Here is a 23,071-nt window from a genome sequence, read left to right as displayed (position 1 = left end):
CCATTTTAAAGAATATACTGATTATTGGCTAGAAATACCACTGTACCTCAAATTGATTCAAAATAATTTAAATTTAATGAATTCTAAAATAAATGCCTGAAATTAAGAAAAACAATGATTCTTGTCATTGGTAAATATGTATATAGTTTTGAAAGTTTTTAAAAATTTTTGTCATTTGAGGTGGGACATGACTGTACTGGGGAGGAAACCAACTATTGCCAGCAGCCTATATAGATCTGCTAAATACAAAATAAGATCTCCTGTACACTTTCCTCAACAATATCATTAACCCTGACCTCAAAGGAATACTTTGTACTACACCGGTGTGACATTTCCATTTCAAACTCTCAACAACTTGAGTGAATCGCCTGTCAAATACTCATGTGTTTTGTGTTAGATGCAGCTTTCTGCTGTGGATTCATGCCCAGCAGGGAATACGTTGATATTTGCTGAATTCGCTTTACATGTGGTTGTTTCAGCTGAAACTGAGAGGAGTGCAGGGAAGACTTTAGTCTTATCATCTCCTTTGAACAAAATTGAAGTCAGGTCTCAAAGAATGAGAAGTTTGCTAACCCACAGTCATGAAGTCTCTAAATCTTAAGCCATGATGTGGTCTCTGCATGTAAGCTTTAGTGTCATGCCAATTTGATTTGTTTTCTAGATGTAACATAAATAGCAAATTTTAAAGAACCATATTTACTCAGTGAACATTAATTATATCTGATTTTTAAATATGAAATAAGTTTAGAATATAATTTTGTCGGTTGCTTGTATACCAGGTTCATTATTTACAGGAGCCATATCAAGCTTTCCATTTGTGAATGGTGATAGACAATTAAGTAACTAATGAGAGGAGGAAGCTCCATTATCCTCAGTAATGGCAGGGCTCAGCATTAGCGCAAAATACTAGGTTGAAATTATGGCAGCCACCTTGAGCCAGAAATGCTGATTAGACCACATATTTTTGCCTCTGAGGCTCCCTACCATCATAGAAACCTGTCTTTAGCTAATTCATTTCATTTCATGTAATATTGTAATATGTGCAGTCTGATGACATCCCCTGGTGTTATCAGAGTTAGCCACGTCACCAGCCAAGCTCTTTTAATGCAGCTACAACACTGACATCTGATCAATCTTCTCAGAGATGTTATTACAAACCTCTGGAGAAGGTGGGACTTTAACCAGAGATAGGAACACTACTACTGCAATGCAAGACCCCATACTCATATCTAACCAACAAAGTGGAAAGATACCCAGGTATGTCATGTTTTTAAAAAAAAACTTGGAACTAATTCATTTTGGACCACGAGCTGCTTGTTGATGCACAGGACCACTTAACTCCAGATCTCATTACAGTTTCATCCTAAATGTGGACATAAGCTGAACTTCAGAAACAAGGTGAAAGTGACTTCCAGTGTTCTATTCTACAATGTTCCAGTGCATAAAAGACTACATAAAAATCAGATCCTTTAAGTGGTCATGCAGTTAAACAAATTAGCAACATGGTCCAAGAAAATTATAGAGTGATTTGATAACAACCTTTGACATTAAGGCAGCATTTGATGGAATATCGCATTAAGGAAAACCAATAACATTTAAGTAAATGGGAATGCAGAGGATATCTTCCCATTGTTCCTTCCTAACACACACAAAATATAATTATTGGATATCAACCTTCCCCCAGGTCCAGGAGATTGCTGTATGAGTTCCTCAGGGCAGTGATATGTTCCCTGTGCAGTCGTTTTGTCATACTGCAACAGTTGTGTTCCTCTGCAACCTCACGCTATAGAAAATCACTCTATGGAAATCTGTTATCGAAAATCACTAATAGAAAATCATTATACCTGTTCAGTAGAAAGCTTGCATCATCCAAACAACATCCACAATTCATCAATCTGAGGTATCTGCACAGCAGCAACTTTCAAACCTGAAAGTCAATGCTGGGCACCACATTGGCACGCCATTGGGCATGAACAGACCGTCTGCATGGCTATGTGGCCTCACTGCTTCAAGGGAACTTTGGAGCAGTTTTTTAAACCCAACTATCTTCAGCTGCTTCCTTATTAATCTTTCCTTCATCATGGGGACAAATGCAGCAAGGATTATATAACTTTCAGATCTGGTAAACAGTAAGTAAACCATGTCACATGATCTATGCAGGAACCAGTGCTGAAAGAATGTATAACCTTCTCCTTTGACATTCAGTGGTGTGACAATGGTGTTAGACTGTGAATATTTGGAGTTAACTAAAACTTACCTGGCTCAGCTACATAAAGTTTATGACTGTAAGAGTAGACCAGGGACTGGATATTCTGTAATGAGAGATTCACCTTCTAATTCTTGAAGCCTCTCCATGATTTTCAAGGCCTGTAATAGCATGTTTGCCAATCGCCTGGATGAGTGCAGCTCCAACAACACTCGTGGGCGGCACGGTGGCACAGTGGTTAGCACTGCTGCCTCGCAGCGCCAGAGACCCGGGTTCATTTCCCGACTCAGGCGACTGACTGTGTGGAGTTTGCATGTTCTCCCCGTGTCTGCGTGGGTTTCCTCCGGGGGCTCCGGTTTCCTCCCACAGTCCAAAGATGTGCAAGTCAGGTGAATTGGCCATGCTAAATTGCCCGTAGTGTTAGGTAAAGGGGTAAATGTAGGGGTATGGGTGGGTTACGCTTCGGCGGGTCGGTGTGGACTTGTTGGGCCGAAGGGCCTGTTTCCACACTGTAAGTAATCTAAACACTCAGGAACCTTGACACCATCAGGACAAAGCCGCTCACTTGATTGGCGCACTCATCCACCTTGTCATACATCAATTCCCTCCATCACTGGCACACAGTGAATACAAATGTGTATAATCCAGAAATCGCATTACAGTCAAAGCTCCTTTGACAGCACCTTTTAATACCTACAAACTGTTCTACCTAGAACAACCCCTGATAAAGAAGCAGTACTACGAAAGCTAGTGCTTCCGAATAAACCTGTTGGACTATAACCTGGTGTTGTGATTTTTAACTTTGTCCACCCCAATCCACCACCAGCACCTCCAAGTCATAGAAGAATATGAGTAGCAGATACATGGAAAACACCACTATCTGCAAGTTCCTCCCCTGGCTTGAAACAGAATTGACATTCCTTTGATCACTGGATCAAAAATCCTGGAGGTCACTTCCAAGCCACCATTCTGGTTGCACATACACCGGATAAACAACAAGTTCAAGAAGGCAGCTCATTGTCAACTTCATTAGGGTAATCAAGGATGGATGATAAACATTAGTCTTGTCAGTGACACCTATATCCTGAGAATGAATAAAGGAAAGTTTAATCATCTGCATGGGTAATTATTCTGGTTTATCCTAAGCTACATCTGTATACTTTCTTTTACCTCCCCGTGAAAATTTCCCATTCCTTCCCTAAAAAGGAATTTTGAACTCCCAGCTTCTTTCTTTCATATTCAATTGGCATTTTAAAAGCCTCTCCCAACATCTCAACATTTTTTTCCCAAGAAGTACAAAGAATTCATGAACATTAACAAAAATTGAGACTATACACTCAGCTGACTTGGCTGTGTCTTTCCATTTTTGCAATCTTACACCTTGTGTCTTGCTCTAGTTTTTCTATCTCTCCACTTTGACTTCCTAAATACTTGTCTATAAGGCTTGTTTCCTGCTCACTAAACTCCATTCCAATTAAATGCTGACTACCCACTCCCACATACATTCCCTTGCTAACTAAAATTGTAATAAGTTAAAAATCACGCAACACCAGGTTATAGTCCCGCAGGTTTAATTGGAAGCACTAGCTTCAGAGCGCTGCTCCTTCATGACAACCACCAGATGAAGGAGTGTCGCTCTGAAAGCTAGTGCTTCCAATTAAACCTGTTGGACTATAACCTGGTGTTGTGTGATTTTTAACTTTGTACACCCCAGTCCAACACCAACATCTCCGTATCATAAAATTGTAATTACTATTCTTTCTTCAGCACCATGCTTTCAAATTGTATCCCCCCCCCCAAAAGAAATTCACTTTTTTTTCCCCTTAGAAACTACCTAAAATCTCTAGCTTCCCTTTCCTCTCCAAAGTTTTGAATTAGTTGTTGCCTTTCAAATTATTTTTACTGCAAGTCTGCATTTGAATCTCTCTACACAGGTTTCACTCCTTGCGCCAGCAATGAACCAGTCTTAATGATATGCATTGTGATTCCCCTCCCTCTTCCCCCATCCAACTGCAAACAAAAATCCTGTACTTTGCTACTGATTTCCACAGGCTGAACAAAGCTGTTTGTCATTTTAGCATTCTATTCATACCCCAAGCAGAGATAGTCATCCCAGATGTTCTCCATTACAATGCCTATTTATTTCCACCTCCTCCATTTCATAGTCACACAGCACAGAAACAGGCCCTTCGGCCCACTGTGTCTATGTTGACTAACAAATGCCAAACTACACTAATCCTACTTTCCTGCACTTAGTCCATAGTCTAATATGCCCAGGCATTTTAAGTACTAATCCAGATGCTTTTTAAGATTACCAGCTCCACCAACCTCTCAGGCAGCACATTCCATAAACAAACCCATTCTATCTACCCTCTCCTCATAATTGAGACTTTCCATCCCAGGCAGTTTCCAAGCAAATCTCCTCTGCACTCTTTCCAGTGCAATCACATCCTTCTGATAATGTGGTGACCAGAACTGCACACAGTATTCCATCTGTGGCTAACTAATGTTTTATAAAATTGTAATAAGACTTCCTTGCTCCTGTATTCCGTCTAATGAAGACAAGCTTCCCATGTGGCTTCTTCATCATGCTGTCTACTTGTGCTGACACCTTCAGGACTCTGTGTACTTGTATACCAAGTTCTTTTTGATCCTCAGTAATCCCTAAGGACCTATCATTCATTGTGAATACTTCCCTTAACAGCCTCCCAAAATGTATCACCTTGCGCTTACCAGGATTAAAATTTCATGTACCATTGCTGTGCCCAATTTACAACCTGATCAGTATCAGACCATAGCCTGATCATCTGCCTCACTATCAACAATACCACGACTTCTCCTGGCATCTGCAAACTTATGAATTATACCGTCTACATTCAAATCAGTAATACACATAAAAACCAAAAGTGTTCCAGCACTAAACCCTGTGGTACACCATTTGTCTCAGGCTTCCAATTATAAAAACAGTCCTCCACCATTATCCTTTGCCTCCTATTTGTAAGCGGATATTGGATCCAGTTTGGCATTTTGCCTTGGGTGCCATGGGCTTTTGGACCACCCTTCCAGGTTCATGTAAACCGCATCAACTGCAGTCCCTTCACCAGTATGTTTAGTCATCTTTTCATAAACATGAACAGATTCAAGAACAGCTTTGTCGCACCGTTCTCAGACTATTGAATGAACCTCTCAAATGTTAATGTTGATCTCTCTCTCTCTCTCTCTCTCTCTCTCTCTCTCTCTCTCTCTCTCTCTCTCTCTCTCTCTCTCTCTCTCTCTCTCTCTCACACACACCTTCTCTGCGGCTGTAACACAGTATTATGCATTCTGTTGTGCTACCCTGATGCTCTTTGTATGATAGCATCTGCCTGTGTAGCGCACACAACAACATTTTTCATTGTACCTTCGTATATGTGACAATAATAAATCAAACTCAAACGGACAGGATCTCCCTCCAACAAATCCATGCTGACTATCCCTGGTCGATCTATGCCTTTCAAAGTATTGATTAATCCTGTCCTTCACAATTTTTTTCCAATAATTTTCCTCCCACTAATGTCAGACTAACTGGTCTGTAATTGCCTGGCCTATCCCTGCTGCCCTTCTTAAACAAAGGAACCACACTAGCTGTCCTCCAGTCATCTGGCACTTTGCCTATAGCTAGTGAAGTAAGAAATATATTCATCCTCTGTCCATCTACTAAAGCCTCCATCCTTGGCTTTGTTACCTCTAGACTTAACAACTAGATAGCCTCCCATCATTTAAAAAAAAATTAATTCAAAATAACTTCATGAGTTATGTTCAACTATCACTAGTCTTCTTGTTAGTCTAAGTCAGGTCCCAGGTGCTCAACATTTCCAATCGAAAATTCTGTGTTTATATTCACTATAATTTGTTCACTAATCCAACTCACTCCTTTTTTTGTAAGGTTCTCGTCTTGAAACCTCCCTTTCTTACCAGTAAGCCCTCCTTTCAAAATTTATCCATATTTACAGAGGTATACTTCTGTAAAATATCTTGGAACATTTTCTACCTGACAGAGTTTTAAATGCATGTTGTTAAAGCAAGATTCCAAGAAATTGTGCATCACCTGCAGTCTGGCCCAGTTGGTCACAATGTTGGGCATGAACCTGAATGGTGAAGCTCAGTTGACCACTCAGTGGTACAGGGCCTGTGAGAGAATCCACAGCTGACATTTGCACATGACCCCTTGCAATGAGTCATTGGATAACAATTAGAAATGGCCACACTGGTTTTTTATTGAAATCTTAACCTCCCCCACTCCTAGTGTGCTCAAGTTATTTGTGGTATCTTAACTGCAGCTTTGACTGAGATCAATTAGCCGAAGAACATCTGATCTGTATGGCTGAGTATTCAATTGACTGCATTTTTCCAAGTTATAGGAGTACATTTTGGAGTTTTATAGTAAATATTTTATTAAATGAAAACTCTTTAAAAGTGTTGGAGGGAATCGCTGACAGGTTTCTTAAGGATCCTTTCCTGTTGATGTCATAGGTAACTCCTTGAATAGCATTGATGTTGAGACCTTATTAATTAGATCATCTTTGAACAAGAGTCACGCATTCTACACAGCATGGTGGTTCGCTATTGAATTAGATTGTGGCTGATCTGTATTAGATATTAATTTACTGTCTTTGTTTAATATTCCTTGATACACTTGCCAAACAAAAATCTGTTTGAAATTTTCAGTTGACCTAGACACCACATTTCTGGATTTGAGGTTTCCACAATATTGAGGTTTCCATTATATTTTGAGTCATAAACTCCATCTGATTTCATTCCTAAATAGTACTAGCTCAATTTTAAAATTATGGTTTCTTGTTCTGGATTTCTGATCACCAAAGTAGGTTCCCAGAAGGGAAATAAAACATGTGAATGACACATACTTGTTTGACTTGCCTTGCGTACTTCAAAATGGATGGCCAAGTGTTACTCCTTTTTATGCTGTCCTTGCCTTCTATCTACCTGTGAAATTAAATTAATCATTATGATTAGAGCTCCTAAATCTTCTCAACTCGAAGGAATTTATAGTTTTACACTTGAATTTGAAGTAACTCCTGTCACTGTTTTAAGCTTGGCAGGAGGCAATGATATAGTGGTATTATCATTGGACTGTTAATCCAGAGATCCAGATAATGTTCTGGGGACCTGGTTTCAAATCCCACCACCTGCAAGAACTTGAATTCAATTTAAAAGATCTGGAATTAAGGATCTAATGATGACCACACATCCATTGTTGATTGAAGAAAAAAACCTATCTGGTTCACTAACATCCTTTAGGGAAGGAAACTGCCATCCTTACCTGGTTTGGTGTACATGTGACTTCAGACACACAGTAACGTGGTTGATGCCCTCTAGGTAATTAGGCATGGCTAATAATACTGACCTAGCCAGTGATGCCCACATCCCATGAAGAAATAATAAGTTAACTGTCATTCATATGAACTGGTGCATTCACCACAGTGATGCCTCTACCAGAGTCAATTTGAAACTGATCAGTGTTCTCTTATAGTATAAATGCCATTTTCCCCAGGCATTTCTTGCAAATTATCATGATGAGTTCAAGTTAAAAAGTGTTGATTAAAAATAAATTTTGTTTTAAACAAAAGGTTTGTAAATATTCTAAAGTAATTTGAATTGGAAATTAATGTTATCTGTAACTTAAAACCAATTTCACTGTTGTAAATAATAATGTAGGTAAGAATAATAAGCTGCTCAGGACATTCCGTTTACTTATGTGGGCCCTGAGAACCAACTGTTGGTTTCACTGTTCCTCAGTACATACCTTCCATTTGTGTTTATGATTTCATTAGAACATAAAAAGACTGACAGGAGAGATGGTGCAAGGCTGCTTCTCCTCAATCAGGAGCCTAGAGCTAAGGGTTATCAATTTAGAATTAAGAAAATTTTCTCTTATGGTGTTTGGCACCTTTGAAATTCTCTGCCCTAGAGAATTAACTATATTCAAGGAAGAGGAAACATTAGACTTTTGAATATTAAGAGAATTAACCAATATAGTGGAGTGCAGAAAGGTGGAGACCAGGCTAAAGGTCAGGCATGACCCTGTTGACTGGTAGAGAAGGCTCTTGGTTTAAGCTCTTGGTTTGCTTACACATTTGAATGTGAGACAATGAAAAGAGTCACCAATTTCCCTGCATGTCACTCAAATATAGCCTTCCAGAATTGCATTGCATATTACCAGATTTTACCCTTATAGTTTTGGAACATTCCATTCCCTTGGGATGGAAAATGATGCAGTGCATCATGACATGTGTCCTGTCAGCTGACAATACCTAATGGTGAAAAAGTACTCCCTTAATCAAAACCAATGAATAGTTAACACCATTGAATTGAAAGGAATGCCGTGTAATCAAGTGCTATCATAGATTGCAAGGCAGAATGACAAGAAGTAAAAAGTGAAATACTCTACAGGAGATGAACATTGACTGAGAAAATATATACTTTTTAAATTTCCCATTTCAGAATACAGTACACATTGTCAATGGAGGGTAACTAGAACTGTTCTAAGTTTGTAATCAAACAAAGAATCTTAAATGATGTCATGACTCAACAGTAGGCTCAATTATTTTACAATTGTTACTGCAGCCTTCTGACTACATTACATCCCTCAAATCAGTGCCGTATGAGGTTTTAAACCTGGTTATGTCACTTTAAAGGAACCATATTTCAATGTGGGTTTATTGAGAAAGTTATATATTTAATAATCTCTGCATGTAGTTTTCTTCAGTTTTTTTAAGCAAGTTGCAGATGCACAGCACAGTGAACCAATCAAGATCTCCAAACAAAATGCAAACTAAAACAAAACTAGAGCTGAATTTTATCAATAACTCACTAGTGTCAAATTTGGGAATTTCGTGGAAGCTTTTCTCTGCAGCCAGCAATGCCTACTGCCCGGGCTGTAGCACTGACTCCATCATGGAGAAACAAGATGAAACAATGTGATCTGTCACAAATTGCATCAGAAACAGCCTTTATACATATGTGGATTGAGGATTGCGAGATTGCACCCAGGTCTCCCGTAGCTCCGGCAGATGACGCAGTTTTTGGACCGTGTCCCTGGACATCCCAGTCTGCAGTGACTGCTGTGAAATACTGATTGGAGGAAATGGCACTGAGATTGATGAACTCTGGGCCCCCTGTACCACCACCCCTACATCCTTCAGCTGCAACTTTGCAATGTGGAGGCTGTTGGGCAGCCTCTTGATCTTGCTGCTAGTTCTGGGCACATTTGTTCATGACCCCATTCAAAACTTAGTCACAGAATCAGACTTTTATTTCTCTCTTAATGTAGAGAATCACATTTTTCCAAACTCCCAGGTTTTCCCAACTGACTTGCCATTGTCCAGGTCACATAGGGGGTGAAAACATTCAGCCCATAAATTCAGACTGAATCATCTGCCTATGAATCTTAGTAGAATTGCTTATATGTATCAAATGAATAAAGACACAGAAATGATGCATATGCTTTGGAAAGTTAATCATCTCTTCTTGAGTTTCAAATACTATGTAAGTGATGTGCATCTCTTACTCAGACACGGTCAAATTATACTTAAACTGACCAACTCACACCCCCTTTCAATGTAGGTTTGTAAATAAGTGTTCTTTGACTTTCTGAGAAACCAATCTGATCTGTTTGCTTTGACCAGGTTTGACTTTGTTTTGGATCATTGACATGCAAAGATGGTTTATAAAAATATTAGCAGCATTGGATCCTGGACAAAGAATAACATTATGGGAAATCTATAAGGCATTGCAGCTAAGTAATCTTTGAAACTGACTGAAGTTAACATCAATATAATTTAGTGATGATAACCAAGCCTGTCAGTCTTGAGCATTAAAACCCCTCCATTGCTTATGCACAGAATTCTAAAAGCCCTGACTGTTAGCTGCTGTTCAGTCAGTTAAGAGTGCAGGTTGGTAAGCAAGGTGTTTCTCCATAGGCGGATTATTCAGGGGCTTGAATAGGAGGTTTGATCAGAATATGAATGCAACTGCATTGACGTCAGAAGGCCTCAGAGTGCTGATATCAAGGAGAAGGTAATTGAGGACGAGGCTTTGAGAGACGCTGAAGCAACTGAGAGCTAGTAAACGCTGGTACATTGTGTAAGGTAACTGCTGTGAAAAAGGATATATTGCAAGATTTTCCGGCTCCTTTGTTAAAAAACATGTCTAGGTTGATGAACATTTGTTAGTAAGGCTATTGTGCCTTTTTGAGGTTCAAAGATGAAACTTATAATGCTTAAAAATGTAAGCAGCATTTCACCAATATCTCCACTAAGATGGAAAGAGAAGTGTTTCCTGATCCTGCAGACATTATAATACTGATACAGATGGTCCTGAGAGGCATGACAGAAAAGATGCACGTTGTTGGAATTTTATGAAAGCAGTTGCATTCTGCTGTGTTGATCTCTACCTAGTTGAGGATGCTACAGCACGCTGACAAATATGGGACTGCAATCAGAGAAAAATTCATCTAGAAGGATTGCTTGCATGCACTGAAACTCCAGAGCATCTGCAGAAATTTGCTTCACGGGTCTGAGGAGCACAAACAGGAATTTTCTGTGGGATTTGATTCAGATACGGAAATGTTCATTCTGGGGTACTTTATGGAGGTTTTTGCAAGTAATTTCCAGGGAATTTGTCGACTGGACCCGTGTCATCTACAGCTTAGGGAATGGAGATTAAAAAATACAAGGTACATGTCCATTCACTTGCGAGAAATTAACTCCTTGCTTCACATGCAGCTTTCCTCCATTTGCAGCTTGGTGCATTTTTAAATAATGTTTGTTAAATTAGCATATTTATGCATATTTCTGAAAGTATGCCACCTTTGCCCAATTAAAATTCCTAGTGCACAGCAGACGTGTTTGTCATCTCGATTGTTAGTTATTGATTAGTGTAAATGTACTTTAGGGACGTGGCACATAATTATGTGAACATGAATTTTCCAATGTAAAATTATCACGTACAAGGATAAAAGATGCAGTCTGTGACTAGTCATGTGAAATGATGAATACCATGTCACTGAGGTCTGTTCAACCTCACCGTCACAGGTAACATTGTGCTTGGTTTCGCGCAACAATTCATAATCTGGAACAATTGCAGATTTCCTTTAGCATATCGTCACCACCTTTTTGTTTTGATTTTAGGAGCCCAGTAACAAACGGGTAAAACCACTTTCCCGAGTCACATCTTTAGCAAATCTCATTCCACCTGTGAAAGCCACACCTCTGAAACGATTCAGCCAGACGTTACAGGTAAGATGCCCTGATCAGATTTTTAATCTATGCAGAGTGGTGAGTGAATATTATAAAGCTGCACACAAAGTTCAGTTGTTTTGCACTTATCACATCTGAATGCACCAATCAAGCAAAGAATGACACTGACTTTCATATGTTTATTTCAAACCAACTGTTTTTGGATCTGATTTAGAATATTTATCCAATCTTTCATCAGAAGGCTGCAGTAACAATTGTAAAATAATTGAGCCTACTGTTGAGTCATGACATCATATAAGATTCTTTGTTTGATTACAAACTTAGAACAGTTCTAGTTACCCTCCATTGACAATGTGTACTGTATTCTGAAATGGGAAATTTAAAAAGTATATATTTTCTCAGAACTAGCAGCAATCCTCAATCCACATATGTATATATGGGACGGGATTCACATGCATTTGGAAAGACAAGGACTGATTGGGGATAGTCAGCAAGGCTTTGTGCATTGGAAATGGTGTCTCACTAATTTGATTGAGTTTTTTTGAAGAGGTGACAAAGAAGATTGTTGAACACAGAGCAGGAAATGTCTGCATAGTCTTCAGCAAAATGCTTGAGAAGGTTGTGCATGATAGACTGGTTAGTAAGGTTAGATCACATAAGATCCTGGGGGAATGAGCCAATTGGGTACAGAATTAGCTTGAAGGTAAGAGACAGGATTGGGGTAGAGGTTTGCTTTTCAGTCTGGAGGCCTATGAACACAGTGTACCACGAGGATCTGTACTGGGCCCACTGCTTTTCATCATTTATATCAATGATTTGGAGTGAATAAAGGAGATATGGTTAGTAAGTTTGCAGATGACACCAAAATAGGTGGTGTAGTAGACAGTGAAGAAGATTATTTTAGAGTGCATTGGGACCTTGATTAATGAGCCTATGGGCTAAGGAATGGCAGATGGACTTAAATTTAGATAAATGTGAGGTGTTGCATTTTGGTAAGAAAGATCAGGGCAGGACTTATACAATTAATGGTAGGGCCTGGGGAGTGTTGCTGAATGAAGAGACCTAGGGGCACATAGTTCCTTGAAAGTGGAGTTGCAAGTAAACAGGGTGGTGAAGAAGGTGTTTGGCAAGCTTGTCTTTATTGGTCAGTGCATTGAATATAGGAGTTGAGATGTCAATCAGATTATTGGTGAGACTACTTTTGGAATACTGCAAAAAATTCTGCTCGTTCTTCAACAGGAAGGATGTTGTTAAACTCGAGAGACTGCAGAAAAGAAGGATGTTGCAAGAGGATGTAGGGAGGGGTTAAACAGACAGGGTTTTTTTCACTAGAGCATCAGAACCTATAGAGATTTATAAAATCATAAAGGGCATGGAAAGAGTGAATAGCCAAGGTCTTTTGAGGGCGTCCAAAACTAGAGATGAAGGTTCACAGTGAAAGAGGAAAGATTTAAAAGAAGGACCTGAGGGCTAGCTTTTTCACAGAGGATGGTGTATGGAATACCAGAGGAAGTGGTGAAGGCAGGTACAATTACAACATTTAAAAAGCATTTGGATAGGTATACGAATAGGAAGGGATTAGTGTGATATGGTAAATGGGCCAAATGCTGGCAACTGGGACTAGGTCAGATTGGGATATCTGGTCAATGCGGGTGAGTTGGACCAAAGGATCTGCTTCCATGCTATATGACCCGATGACTCTGTACCTTTTTTGGAAAATATCCCATAACCCAGCTCTTTAGGTAAAATTACAAATTTTGAGTTGACACTGAACATATCGAAAGAGCAAATTCCAATGTCATTCTTATGAATGTTTTAATGTGAGTATATAAAAAGTATTTATTTTGGGTGCTCTCTTCATAAATCAGTATCTGAAGTTATTTAAGGCAATAAATCGAAAGAACTGCAATGCTGGAATTGAGGTTCTGAAAAACAAAGTGCCAGACCTGCTGATATTTTCCAACAATATCTGTGGAAAGAAATCAGAGTTAATGTTTTACGTCCAGTGACCCTTCTTCAGAATTGATAGTAGCAAGAAAAAGGATTTTTTTTATATAGAAGGTGGAGTGGGGGTGGGGATCTGTGGAAAGTAAAAGATAAGTGGAGATAGAGCGCAAAGAGAGAGAATAACAATAGAACAGACAAAGGAAAGAGCCAAGATGCTCGCTGAGCTTTGTGGTACATTGATGGGATCAGTAAAATTGGCTTCACCCTGAGGAAGGGGACAAAATGTCCAGGGTTACCTTCAGTGACTCCTGCCCTGCTTAACATACACAAGTCATAGTGTCATAGAGATGTACATCACGGAAACAGACCCTTCGGTCCAACCCGTCCATGCCGACCAGATATCCCAACCCAATCTAGTCCCGCCTGTCAGCACCCGACCCATATCCCTCCAAACACTTCCTATTCATATACCCATCCAGATGCCTTTTAAATGTTGCAATCATACTAGCTTCCACCACTTCCTCTGGCAGCTCATTCCAAACACGTACCACCCTCTGCATCAAAACATTGCCCCTGGGTCTCTTTTATATCTTTTCCCTCTCACTCTAAAACTATGCCCTCTAGTTCTGGACCCCCGCACCTCAGGGAAAAGACTGTCTATTTATCCTATCCATGCCCCTCATGATTTTATAAACCTCTACAACGTCACCCCTCAGCCTCCGACGCTCCAGGGAAAACAGCCCCAGCCTGTTCAACCTCTTCCTATAGCTCAAATCCTCCAACCCTGGCAACAACCTTGTAAATCTTTTCTGAACCCTTTCAAATTTCACAACATCTTTCCAATAGGAAGGAGACCAGAATTGCACACAATATTCCAACAGTGGCCTAACCAATGTCCTGTACAGCTGCAACATGACCTCTCAACTCCTGACCAATAAAGGAAAGTATACCAAACACCATCACTATCCTATCTACCTGCGACTCCACTTTCAAGGAGCTATGAACCTGCAGTCCAAGGTCTCTTTGTTCAGCAATACTCCCAAGGACCTTACCATTAAGTCTATAAGTCCTGCTAAGTATAGCTCCCAAAATGCAGCACCTTGCATTTATCTAAATTAAACTCCATCTGCCACTTCTCAGCCCATTGGCCTATCTGATCTCGATCCCTTGTAATCTGAGGTAATCTTCTTCGCTGTCCACTACACCTCCAATTTTGGTGTCATCTGCAAACTTACTAACTGTACTTCTTATGTTCGCATCCAAATCATTTATATAAATGACAAAAAGTAGAGGATCCAGCACCGATCCTTGACCCTCCACTGGTCACAGGCCCTCAGTCTGAAAAGCAACTCTCCACCACCACCTCTGTCTTCTACCTTTGAGCCAGTTCTGTATCCAAATGGCTAGTTCTCCCTGTATTCCATGAGGTCTAACCTGGCTAATTAGCCTCCCATGGGGAACCTTGTGCACTGAAGATAATTTCTACCGCTCTGCCCTCATCAATCAAGTTTATGAGACATGATTTCCTACGCACAAAGCCATGTTGACTATCTCTAATCAGTCCTTACCTTTCCAAATACATGAGGAGAAATTGAGGTCTGCAGATGCTGGAGATCAGAGCTGAAAATGTGTTGCTGGAAAAGCGCAGCAGGTCAGGCAGCATCCAAGGAACAGGAGAATCGACGTTTCGGGCATAAGCCCTTCTTCAGGAATGAGGAAAGTTTGTCCAGCAGGCTAAGATAAAAGGTAGGGAGGAGGGACTTGGGGGAGGGACGTCGGAAATGTGATAGGTGGAAAGAGGTCAAGGTGAGGGTGATAGGTCAGACTGGGGTGGGGGCGGAGAGGTCAGGAAGAAGATTGCAGGTTAGGAAGGCGGTGCTGAATTCGATGGATTTGACTGAGACAAGGTGGGGGGAGGGGAAATGAGGAAACTGGTGAAATCCGAGTTCATCCCTTGTGGTTGGAAGGTTCCTATGCGGAAGATGAGGCGCTCTTCCTCCAACCGTCGTGTTGTTGTGGTCTGGCGATGGAGGAGTCCAAAGACCTGCATATCCTTGGTGGAGTGGGAGGGGGAGTTAAAGTGTTGAGCCACAGGGTGGTTGGGTTGGTTGGTCCGGGTGTCCCAGAGGTGTTCTCTGAAACGCTCCGCAAGTAGGCGGCCTGTCTCCCCAATATAGAGGAGGCCACATCGGGTGCAGAGGATGCAATAGATGATGTGTGTGGAGGTGCAGGTGAATCTGTGGCGGATATGGAAGTTTCCTTTGGGGCCTTGGAGGGAGGTGAGGGGGGAGGTGTGGGCGCAAGTCTTGCACCTCCTGCGGTTGCAGGGGAAGGTGCCGGGATTGGAGGTTGGGTCGGTGGGGGGTGTGGATCTGACGAGGGAGTCACGGAGGGAGTGGTCTTTACGGAATGCTGATAGGGGAGGGGAGGGAAATATATCCTTGGTGGTGGGGTCCGTTTGGAGGTGGCGGAAATGGCGGCGGATGATGCGCTGTACATGGAGATTGGTGGGGTGGTAGGTGAGGACCAGTGGGGTTCTGTCCTGGTGGCGGTTGGAGGGGCGGGGCTCAAGGGCGGAGGAGCGGGAAGTAGAAGAGATGCGGTGGAGGGCATCGTCGACCACGTCGGGGGGAAAATTGCGGTCCTTGAAGAATGAGGCCATCTGGGTTGTACGTTTTTGGAACTGGTCCTCCTGGGAGCAGATGCGGCGGAGACGAAGGAATTGGGAGAATGTGATGGCGTTTTTACAGGGGGCAGATTGGGAGGAGGTGTAGTCCAGGTAGCTGTGGGAGTCGGTCGGTTTGTAGTAGATGTCCGTGTTGATTCGGTCGCCTGAGATAGAAATAGAAAGGTCGAGGAAGGAGAGGGAGGAATTTGAGACTGTACAGGTGAATTTGAGGTCGGGGTGGAAGGTGTTGGTGAAGTGGATGAACTGTTCAACCTCCTCGTGGGAGCACGAGGCGGCGCCGATACAGTCATCGATGTAGTGGAGGAAAAGGTGGGGGGTGGGGCCAGTGTAGCTGCAGAAGATGGACTGTTCCACATATCCTCCGAAGAGGCAGGCATAGCTGGGGCCCATGCGGGTGCCCATGGCTGCTCCTTTCGTTTGGAAGAAGTGGGAGGATTGGAAAGAGAAGTTGTTCAGGGTGAGGACCAGTTCAGTCAGTCGAAGGAGGGTGTCAGTGGAAGGGTACTGGTCGGTGCGGAGGGCTTTGAGTCCTTCGTGATGGGGGATGGAGGTGTACAGGGACTGGATGTCCATGGTGAAGATAAGGCATTGGGAACCGGGGAAGCGAAAATCATGGAGGAGGTGGAGGGCATGTGGTGTCCCGAACGTAGGTGGGGAGTTCTTGGACTAAGGGGGACAGGATCGTGTCAAGATATGCGGAGATGAGTTCGGTGGGCAGGAGCAGGCGGAGACAATGTGTCAGCCGGAGCAGTCAGGTTTGTGGATTTTGGGCAGGAGGTAGAAGCGGGCGGTGCGGGGTTGTGGGACTATGAGGTTGGAGGCGGTGGATGGGAGATCCCCCGAGGTGATGAGGTTATGGATGGTCTTGGAGATGATGGTTTGGTGGTGGGGGGGTGGGGGCAGTAGGAGGAGGTATCTGCGAGCTGGCATTTGGCCTCAGCGGTGTAAAGGTCGGTGCGCCAAATACATGTACATCCTGTCCCTCAGGATTCACTCCAACAAGCTCACTACCAACGTCAGGCTCACTGGTCTATTGTTCCCTGGCTTGTCCTTACCACCTTTCTTAAACAGTGACACCATGTTAGCCAACCTCCAGTCTTCTGGCACCTCACCTGTGACTATTGATGATACAAATATCTTAGCAATGGGCCCAGTAATCACTACCCAGCTTCCTACAGAGTTCTAGGGTATACTTGATCAGTTCCTGGGGATTTATCCTGAGGACTTGAACTGAGGAAAAAATTAATCTAAGCTGTGAGTCCCTCCCCTATAACTCCATTTATTAGATTACTCATGAACATTGGCTGTGTAGACTCTCAGTTTAGTGAGAATTTCAGATTGCTGTGGAGTTGCTTGCCAGCATCAGTAACAGGAAGAGAGGGTGGGGTGGGGAGGAAACAGTTAGAAACCAATGCTGAGACTTCAATTTATGGAAACGTTGGGCATTGTATTGTAACAAAATGTGGATGTGAAATGTCATCAGCGAATACTGGAAGTTGTCAGCAGTTGAAGTACTATCAGATCACTGCACTTTGGCAGAAGCATTATGGTTGTTTGCAGGTTACAATTAGATCAGATGATCTGTTGTTGCTCAGAAACAGGCATTCTTGTTGCTCATGAGATTTATTTTGCAAGATTTGGTACTTGGGCAGCAACCATGCCTCATAATGTTGAGAGTAGACATTTACAAAACACTGAACTGCATCATACCATTGTTAATTTATGGTTGAATTTCTTTGATATGAAAGGAAAGCCAGAATTTAAAATATCTTTATTTGTAAATTTAAAGCCAGTCTTCCAATCATTATGTAGTCAGCAAATAAAACTTGCAAATAGAATCATAGAGATATACAGCATGGAAACAGACCCTTCGGTCCAACCTGCCCACGCCGACCAGATATCCCAACCCAATCTAGTCCCACCTGCCAGAACCCGGCCCATATCCCTCCAAACCCTTCCTATTCATATACCCATCCAAATGCCTTTTAAATGTTGCAATTGTACTAGCCTCCACCATATCCTCTGGCAGCTCATTCCGTACATGTACCATCCTCTGTGTGAAAACGTTGCCCCTTAGGTCTCTTTTATATCTTTCCCCTCTCACCCTAAACCTATGCCCTCTAGTTCTGGACTCCCCGATCCCAGGGAAAAGACTTTGTCTATTTATCCTATCCATGCCCCTCATAATTTTGTAAACCTCTATAAGGTCACCCTTCAGCCTCTGAAGCTCCAGGGAAAACAGCCCCAGCCTGTTCAGACTCTCCCAATAGCTCAAATCCTCCAACCCTGGCAACATTCTTGTAAGTCTTTTCTGAACCCTTTCAAGTTTCACAACAACTTTCCGAAAGGAAGGAGACCAGAATTGCACGCAATATTCCAACAGTGCCCTAACCAATGTCCTGTACAGCCGCAACATGACCTCCCAACTCCTGTACTCAATACTCTGACCCAATAAAGAAAAGCATACCAAACGCTGCCTTCACTATCCTATCTACCTGCGACTCCACTTTCAAGGAGCTATGAACCTGCACTCCAAGGTCTCTTTGTTCAGCAACACTCCCTAGGACCTTACCATTAAGTGTATTAGTCCTGCTAAGATTTGCTTTTCCAAAATGCAGCACCTCGCATTTATCTGAATTAAACTCCATCTGCCACTTCTCAGCCCATTGGCCCATCTGGTCAAGATCCTGTTGTAATCTGAGGTAACCCTCTTCGCTGTCCACTACACATCCAATTTTGGTGTCACCTGCAAGCTTATTAACTGTACTACTTATGCTCGCATCCAAATCATTTATGTAAATGAGAAAAAGTAGAGGACCCAGCACCGATCCTTGTGGCACTCCACTGGTCACAGGCCTCCAGTCTGAAAAACAACCCTCCACCACCACCCTCTGTCTTCTATCTTTGAGCCAGTTCTGTATCCAAATGGCTAGTTCTCCCTTTATTTCATGAGATCCAACCTTGCTAATCTGTCTGCCATGGGGAATGTTGTCAAACGTCTTACTGAAGTCCATATAGATCACATCTACTGCTCTGCCCTCATCAATCATCTTTGTTACTTCAAAAAAATCAATCAAATTTGTGAGACATGATTTCTCACTACTTACAATACCAGTCCCTGGCTCCCAGCAACAATTTTCCCTGATGTCAATTTTTGAAGTTTATATGGAATCAACATAAGCTGCATTTCTACTACTCTCTGCAACTTTCTCATAGAGCAGAGGGCCTTTATTCTGATTTGTAGTATCTCAGCTTTCTTTATCAATGGTGCTACGTTGTTCATTTCCTTCAAAGATCTGTCTTACACTTGGCTATATAGCATAGAAGCAGACCCTCTGGTCCAACTCGCCCATACTGACCAGATGTCCTAAATTAGTCTTGTCCCATTTGCCAGTATTTGGCCTATATCCCTCTAAACCCTTCGTATTCATATACCCATCCAGATACCTTTTAAATGTTGTAATTGTATCAGCCTCCACCACTTCCTCTGGCAGCTCATTCTATGAATGCACCATCCTCTGTGTGAAAAAGTTGCCCTTTTAGGTCCTTTTTAAATCTTTTCCCTATCACCTTAAATATATGCCCTCTAGTTTTGGACTCCACTACTCTGGAGAAAAGGTCATGGCTATTCACCCTATCCATGCCTCTCATGGTTTTATAAACTTCTTTTAAGGTCACTCCTCAGCCTCTGATGCTCCAGGGGATATAGCCCAGCTTATTCAGTCTCTCCCTATAGCTCAAACCTTCCAATCCCACCAACACCCTTGTAAATCTTTTCTGCATCCTTTCAAGTTTCACAACTTCCTTCTTACAGCAGGGAGGGCAGAATTGAACATAGTGTTCCAACAGTGACCGAACCAATGTCGATGGAAATTTAATTTAAAATACTTTCAAACTGTAGAAATGGAAATTTTCATAGTAAATTATTTGTGAAGGGACCTTATATGATCAAATTAAATGAGATTGTGAGCTGTTAGTGTTAGCTATTGACATTGAGCACCAGACAGCAGGATCACTGACTTCCATGGAATGGTCGCCTAGTTTGAGTCAGCAATTTTAAATGAGTGAGAAAAGATAGTCACAGCACATAGACTACTTTAACCCTTGATGGGTTTTTTTCTGGGTACAGAAATGCAGCCAGGAAGTGAAAAAGAATTTGTCCCATTGGTTGGAAGCAGAGTAAGAGTCTGCTGTGTTTCTTTCTCTGCTGTGCTGCACATGCTGTACTAGTAATAGTCTTGCCTAAAGAGGTGGGGGAAGGGAGGTTACTAATTTACTTCAGTCATTGTTTGATCCAGAAGGTAGGGAAATAGCGTGACTACACTGAGATTCTTGAATTCCCTGGGGGTGATAAATCTCTTCCCAGAATTTATGTGTGAAAAGTTTCTGATGTTTCTGAAAAAGAGCTGCATTAGTTCCAGTGTACTGAGCGTGAAAGCAAATTATGCTTTGGCTAGACTTAAGCTGTGCCTGGCACTCTGTCTACTGCTACAACTATATTTGTACAGCTGCTGTGAGACTTTATTACTTGCAGCACTTAACCTGCAGGAACTTAAATATAAAGACTGTTTTCAAATGCAAATATTTCTGATTTCCCTTGGAGAGTCACTCTCAGAAGTAATAGGAATAAACTACACAATTATTCACCAATTTTGTGGAAAAATAAAGCTAAAAGACCATGGCAATTGTAGACTGGCTTTCAATTTCAGATCCTGCTTACTGTAATAAAAAGTGGAAGTGATGGCAGTCACTGAGCCTGTGTTTTCTCTTGTCAGTAAAACGCAATAAAATACACCCAGAGAAAATCAGTTGTACTTAGTACGTACTCACACCGAGTTTCTACAATACATACCCTGCAGTTTAGCTTCTGTCTTTAATAGCTTGCATATGACAGGGTAGCAGAAGGCTGACTAATACTAAGAAGTCTTTTCAAGTTTCCACTGATTACAGTTTAACTTCAAGTCTTTACTGTTGATGTCTGGAAAACATAAAACTGCAGCTAACTAAACTTCCTTTTAAATAATCTTGAGGCAGTTTGATGGAGGTGAAAGTACTTGTCAATCAATGGATTTAAAATGCTGTTCCTCACACAATAATTATGACACATATTGCTAGTCAGATGCCAAGCACAACCCGAAAATGAGTAAAATTGAGCTTGTGTTGATAACCCTAAGCTGCTCTTTAGCACCTTCTAGGGGTTGTTCATAAAGGTCAATTAGAGACGCACAGGAATAAAGCCGACTGGTACCTCCATGTTCCACATGGTGTTTTGCAGGGAATGGAATGGGTGGAAAAGATGTTCAGTTAATAGATGTTAACAAAAATGGGTTTAAAAATCTGAATGTAATTAAGAACATTATAATAGCAGGTGGAAATACAGTATTTTCTGACCCTTTGTAATCTAGTAATGGATGTATAATTTATTCACAAGAAATAATTAGAATTTTTTTCTTTGCTCTCAAATACTTAAATTTAATCTCGTTGAAGCACATCGTTGAGTCACTGTTATTTGACATTATTGTGAGTTTTATGAAGACTGTTTAAGATGTGCAAAATGTCCTGCTCAGCTTCATGATTTAACATTGTTCATTCATCACTATTCCTTCACAATCTCCTCACAATCCCTGAGACTGCATTTACTGTACAGCTTCTCACCAATGTTTCGTGTGCAGAGAGGATTCTTGTGCCTTGCTTACCCAAAACGGAATCAGCTTCTAACTCTGAATTTATATTGCCACTTCTTAGAAATAATATGAAAGAAATGTTAAAGTTGCAGTTTCAATATAAATGCAACTTGAAGTGTTTGTGGTGTCAAACATACATAGCATGTTACAACAACATGGGTTTAACAATGGCCAAAGGCTTTAGTTTATACGTGCAGCCAAGGTGCTACATTACTTGAGTATCAGCATTTATGTTGTATTGTGTTGAAAAGCAGTCTTCCCACATTTTTATGTATGAAACGACTAGGGCTGAACAAAACCTGTCTAACATTTCTAACTGACTGGCAGAATCATCATGTGTCTTGCAGGGCCAGTCATTATTGCAATACATTGTAAAGTAAGTCTGTTTCATGTGCCTGCTCATTTTCTGAGTAAATGTGCATTTTAACTTGAAGGTGTCAAATTGCAAATCCTCTGGAAGGTTGCATTTTGTAAAATGATCTTCCATTACAGTGACATTGCACCAAATCATTTATTGCAATCACTCAGGTACCATCCTACTTCAAATGTTAATTTTATTTTACTGGTACCAGTCTGTAGCCCATTCTTTTCTCCCTCTTTGTTTCAGCGTTCCATTAGCTTTCGAAGTGATAGCCGACCTGAAATTTTCACCCCAAGACCCTCTTCTAGACATGGGCCCACTGCTATTGCAAAGCGTCGAGATAGCAAACTCTGGAGTGAAACATTTGATATTCGTGTCAATCAAATGCTCACAGCTAAGGAAATCAAAAGGCAAGAGGTAAAAGTGCAAACCACCGTTATTTTATCACCAATTAACTAATGGGCCACTTTTAATCAATGACAGGTTTCGTTTCCAGTTGTGACTAAACCCAGCTTGGAAATGTGGTTTCTGACTCCAACCATTCACAACTTTGTCTTTGTACGTTAAGAATGAGTGTATGCAACTTGGAACTTTTTTTGTTGCAGAGATAAACTGAACAGATTGTTCTCCTGATAGTTAAGAAACCTGACATTTGTTTTGCATAACTGCTGAGTTGTCAATGTGATACTTTATTTGGTGATAAAGTTACTGTTTAAAATAATTATAAAGTCTGTCGCAAAATCTGAGGAAGGTAATTGGCTTGAAAATTGTAGAGATTCAAGTCTTTTGTTATCATGAGCAGCAACAATTCCCTATTAATAGTTCCTGTAATAGTCATAATTTAAAATACAACCATTTGATGTATTTTAATAGGAATAGTTGGAATATAACTATCTTTATAGTAACTTGCCAGCCTTCGAGTAAAAG

General features: G+C 41.3%; 1 protein-coding gene across 7 annotated transcripts in view; it reads left to right on the top strand.

The window, feature by feature from the left end:
- Positions 1 to 23,071, top strand: part of arhgef3 (Rho guanine nucleotide exchange factor 3) — a 334,927-nt gene that overhangs the window by 290,107 nt on the left and 21,749 nt on the right. For 6 of the 7 annotated variants that reach the window (XM_087994320.1, XM_043708105.2, XM_087994321.1 and 3 more), the window contains 2 exons: positions 11,395 to 11,502; positions 22,391 to 22,561. In XM_087994320.1, coding sequence (XP_087850446.1) covers positions 11,395 to 11,502; positions 22,391 to 22,561 — 279 coding nt within the window. Of the gene's footprint in view, positions 1 to 10,792; positions 10,941 to 11,394; positions 11,503 to 22,390; positions 22,562 to 23,071 lie in introns of those variants that run through there. The other variant, XM_043708111.2, reaches the window with a different exon arrangement.

Source organism: Chiloscyllium plagiosum, unplaced genomic scaffold, assembly GCF_037043375.1.
Source record: "Chiloscyllium plagiosum isolate Xiang-an unplaced genomic scaffold, Cpla_swu_hap1 HiC_scaffold_14, whole genome shotgun sequence".
Lineage (NCBI taxonomy): Eukaryota > Metazoa > Chordata > Chondrichthyes > Orectolobiformes > Hemiscylliidae > Chiloscyllium > Chiloscyllium plagiosum.
Note: the sequence above shows the minus strand (reverse complement) of the source record. Positions and strands in the feature narration are given on the sequence as shown.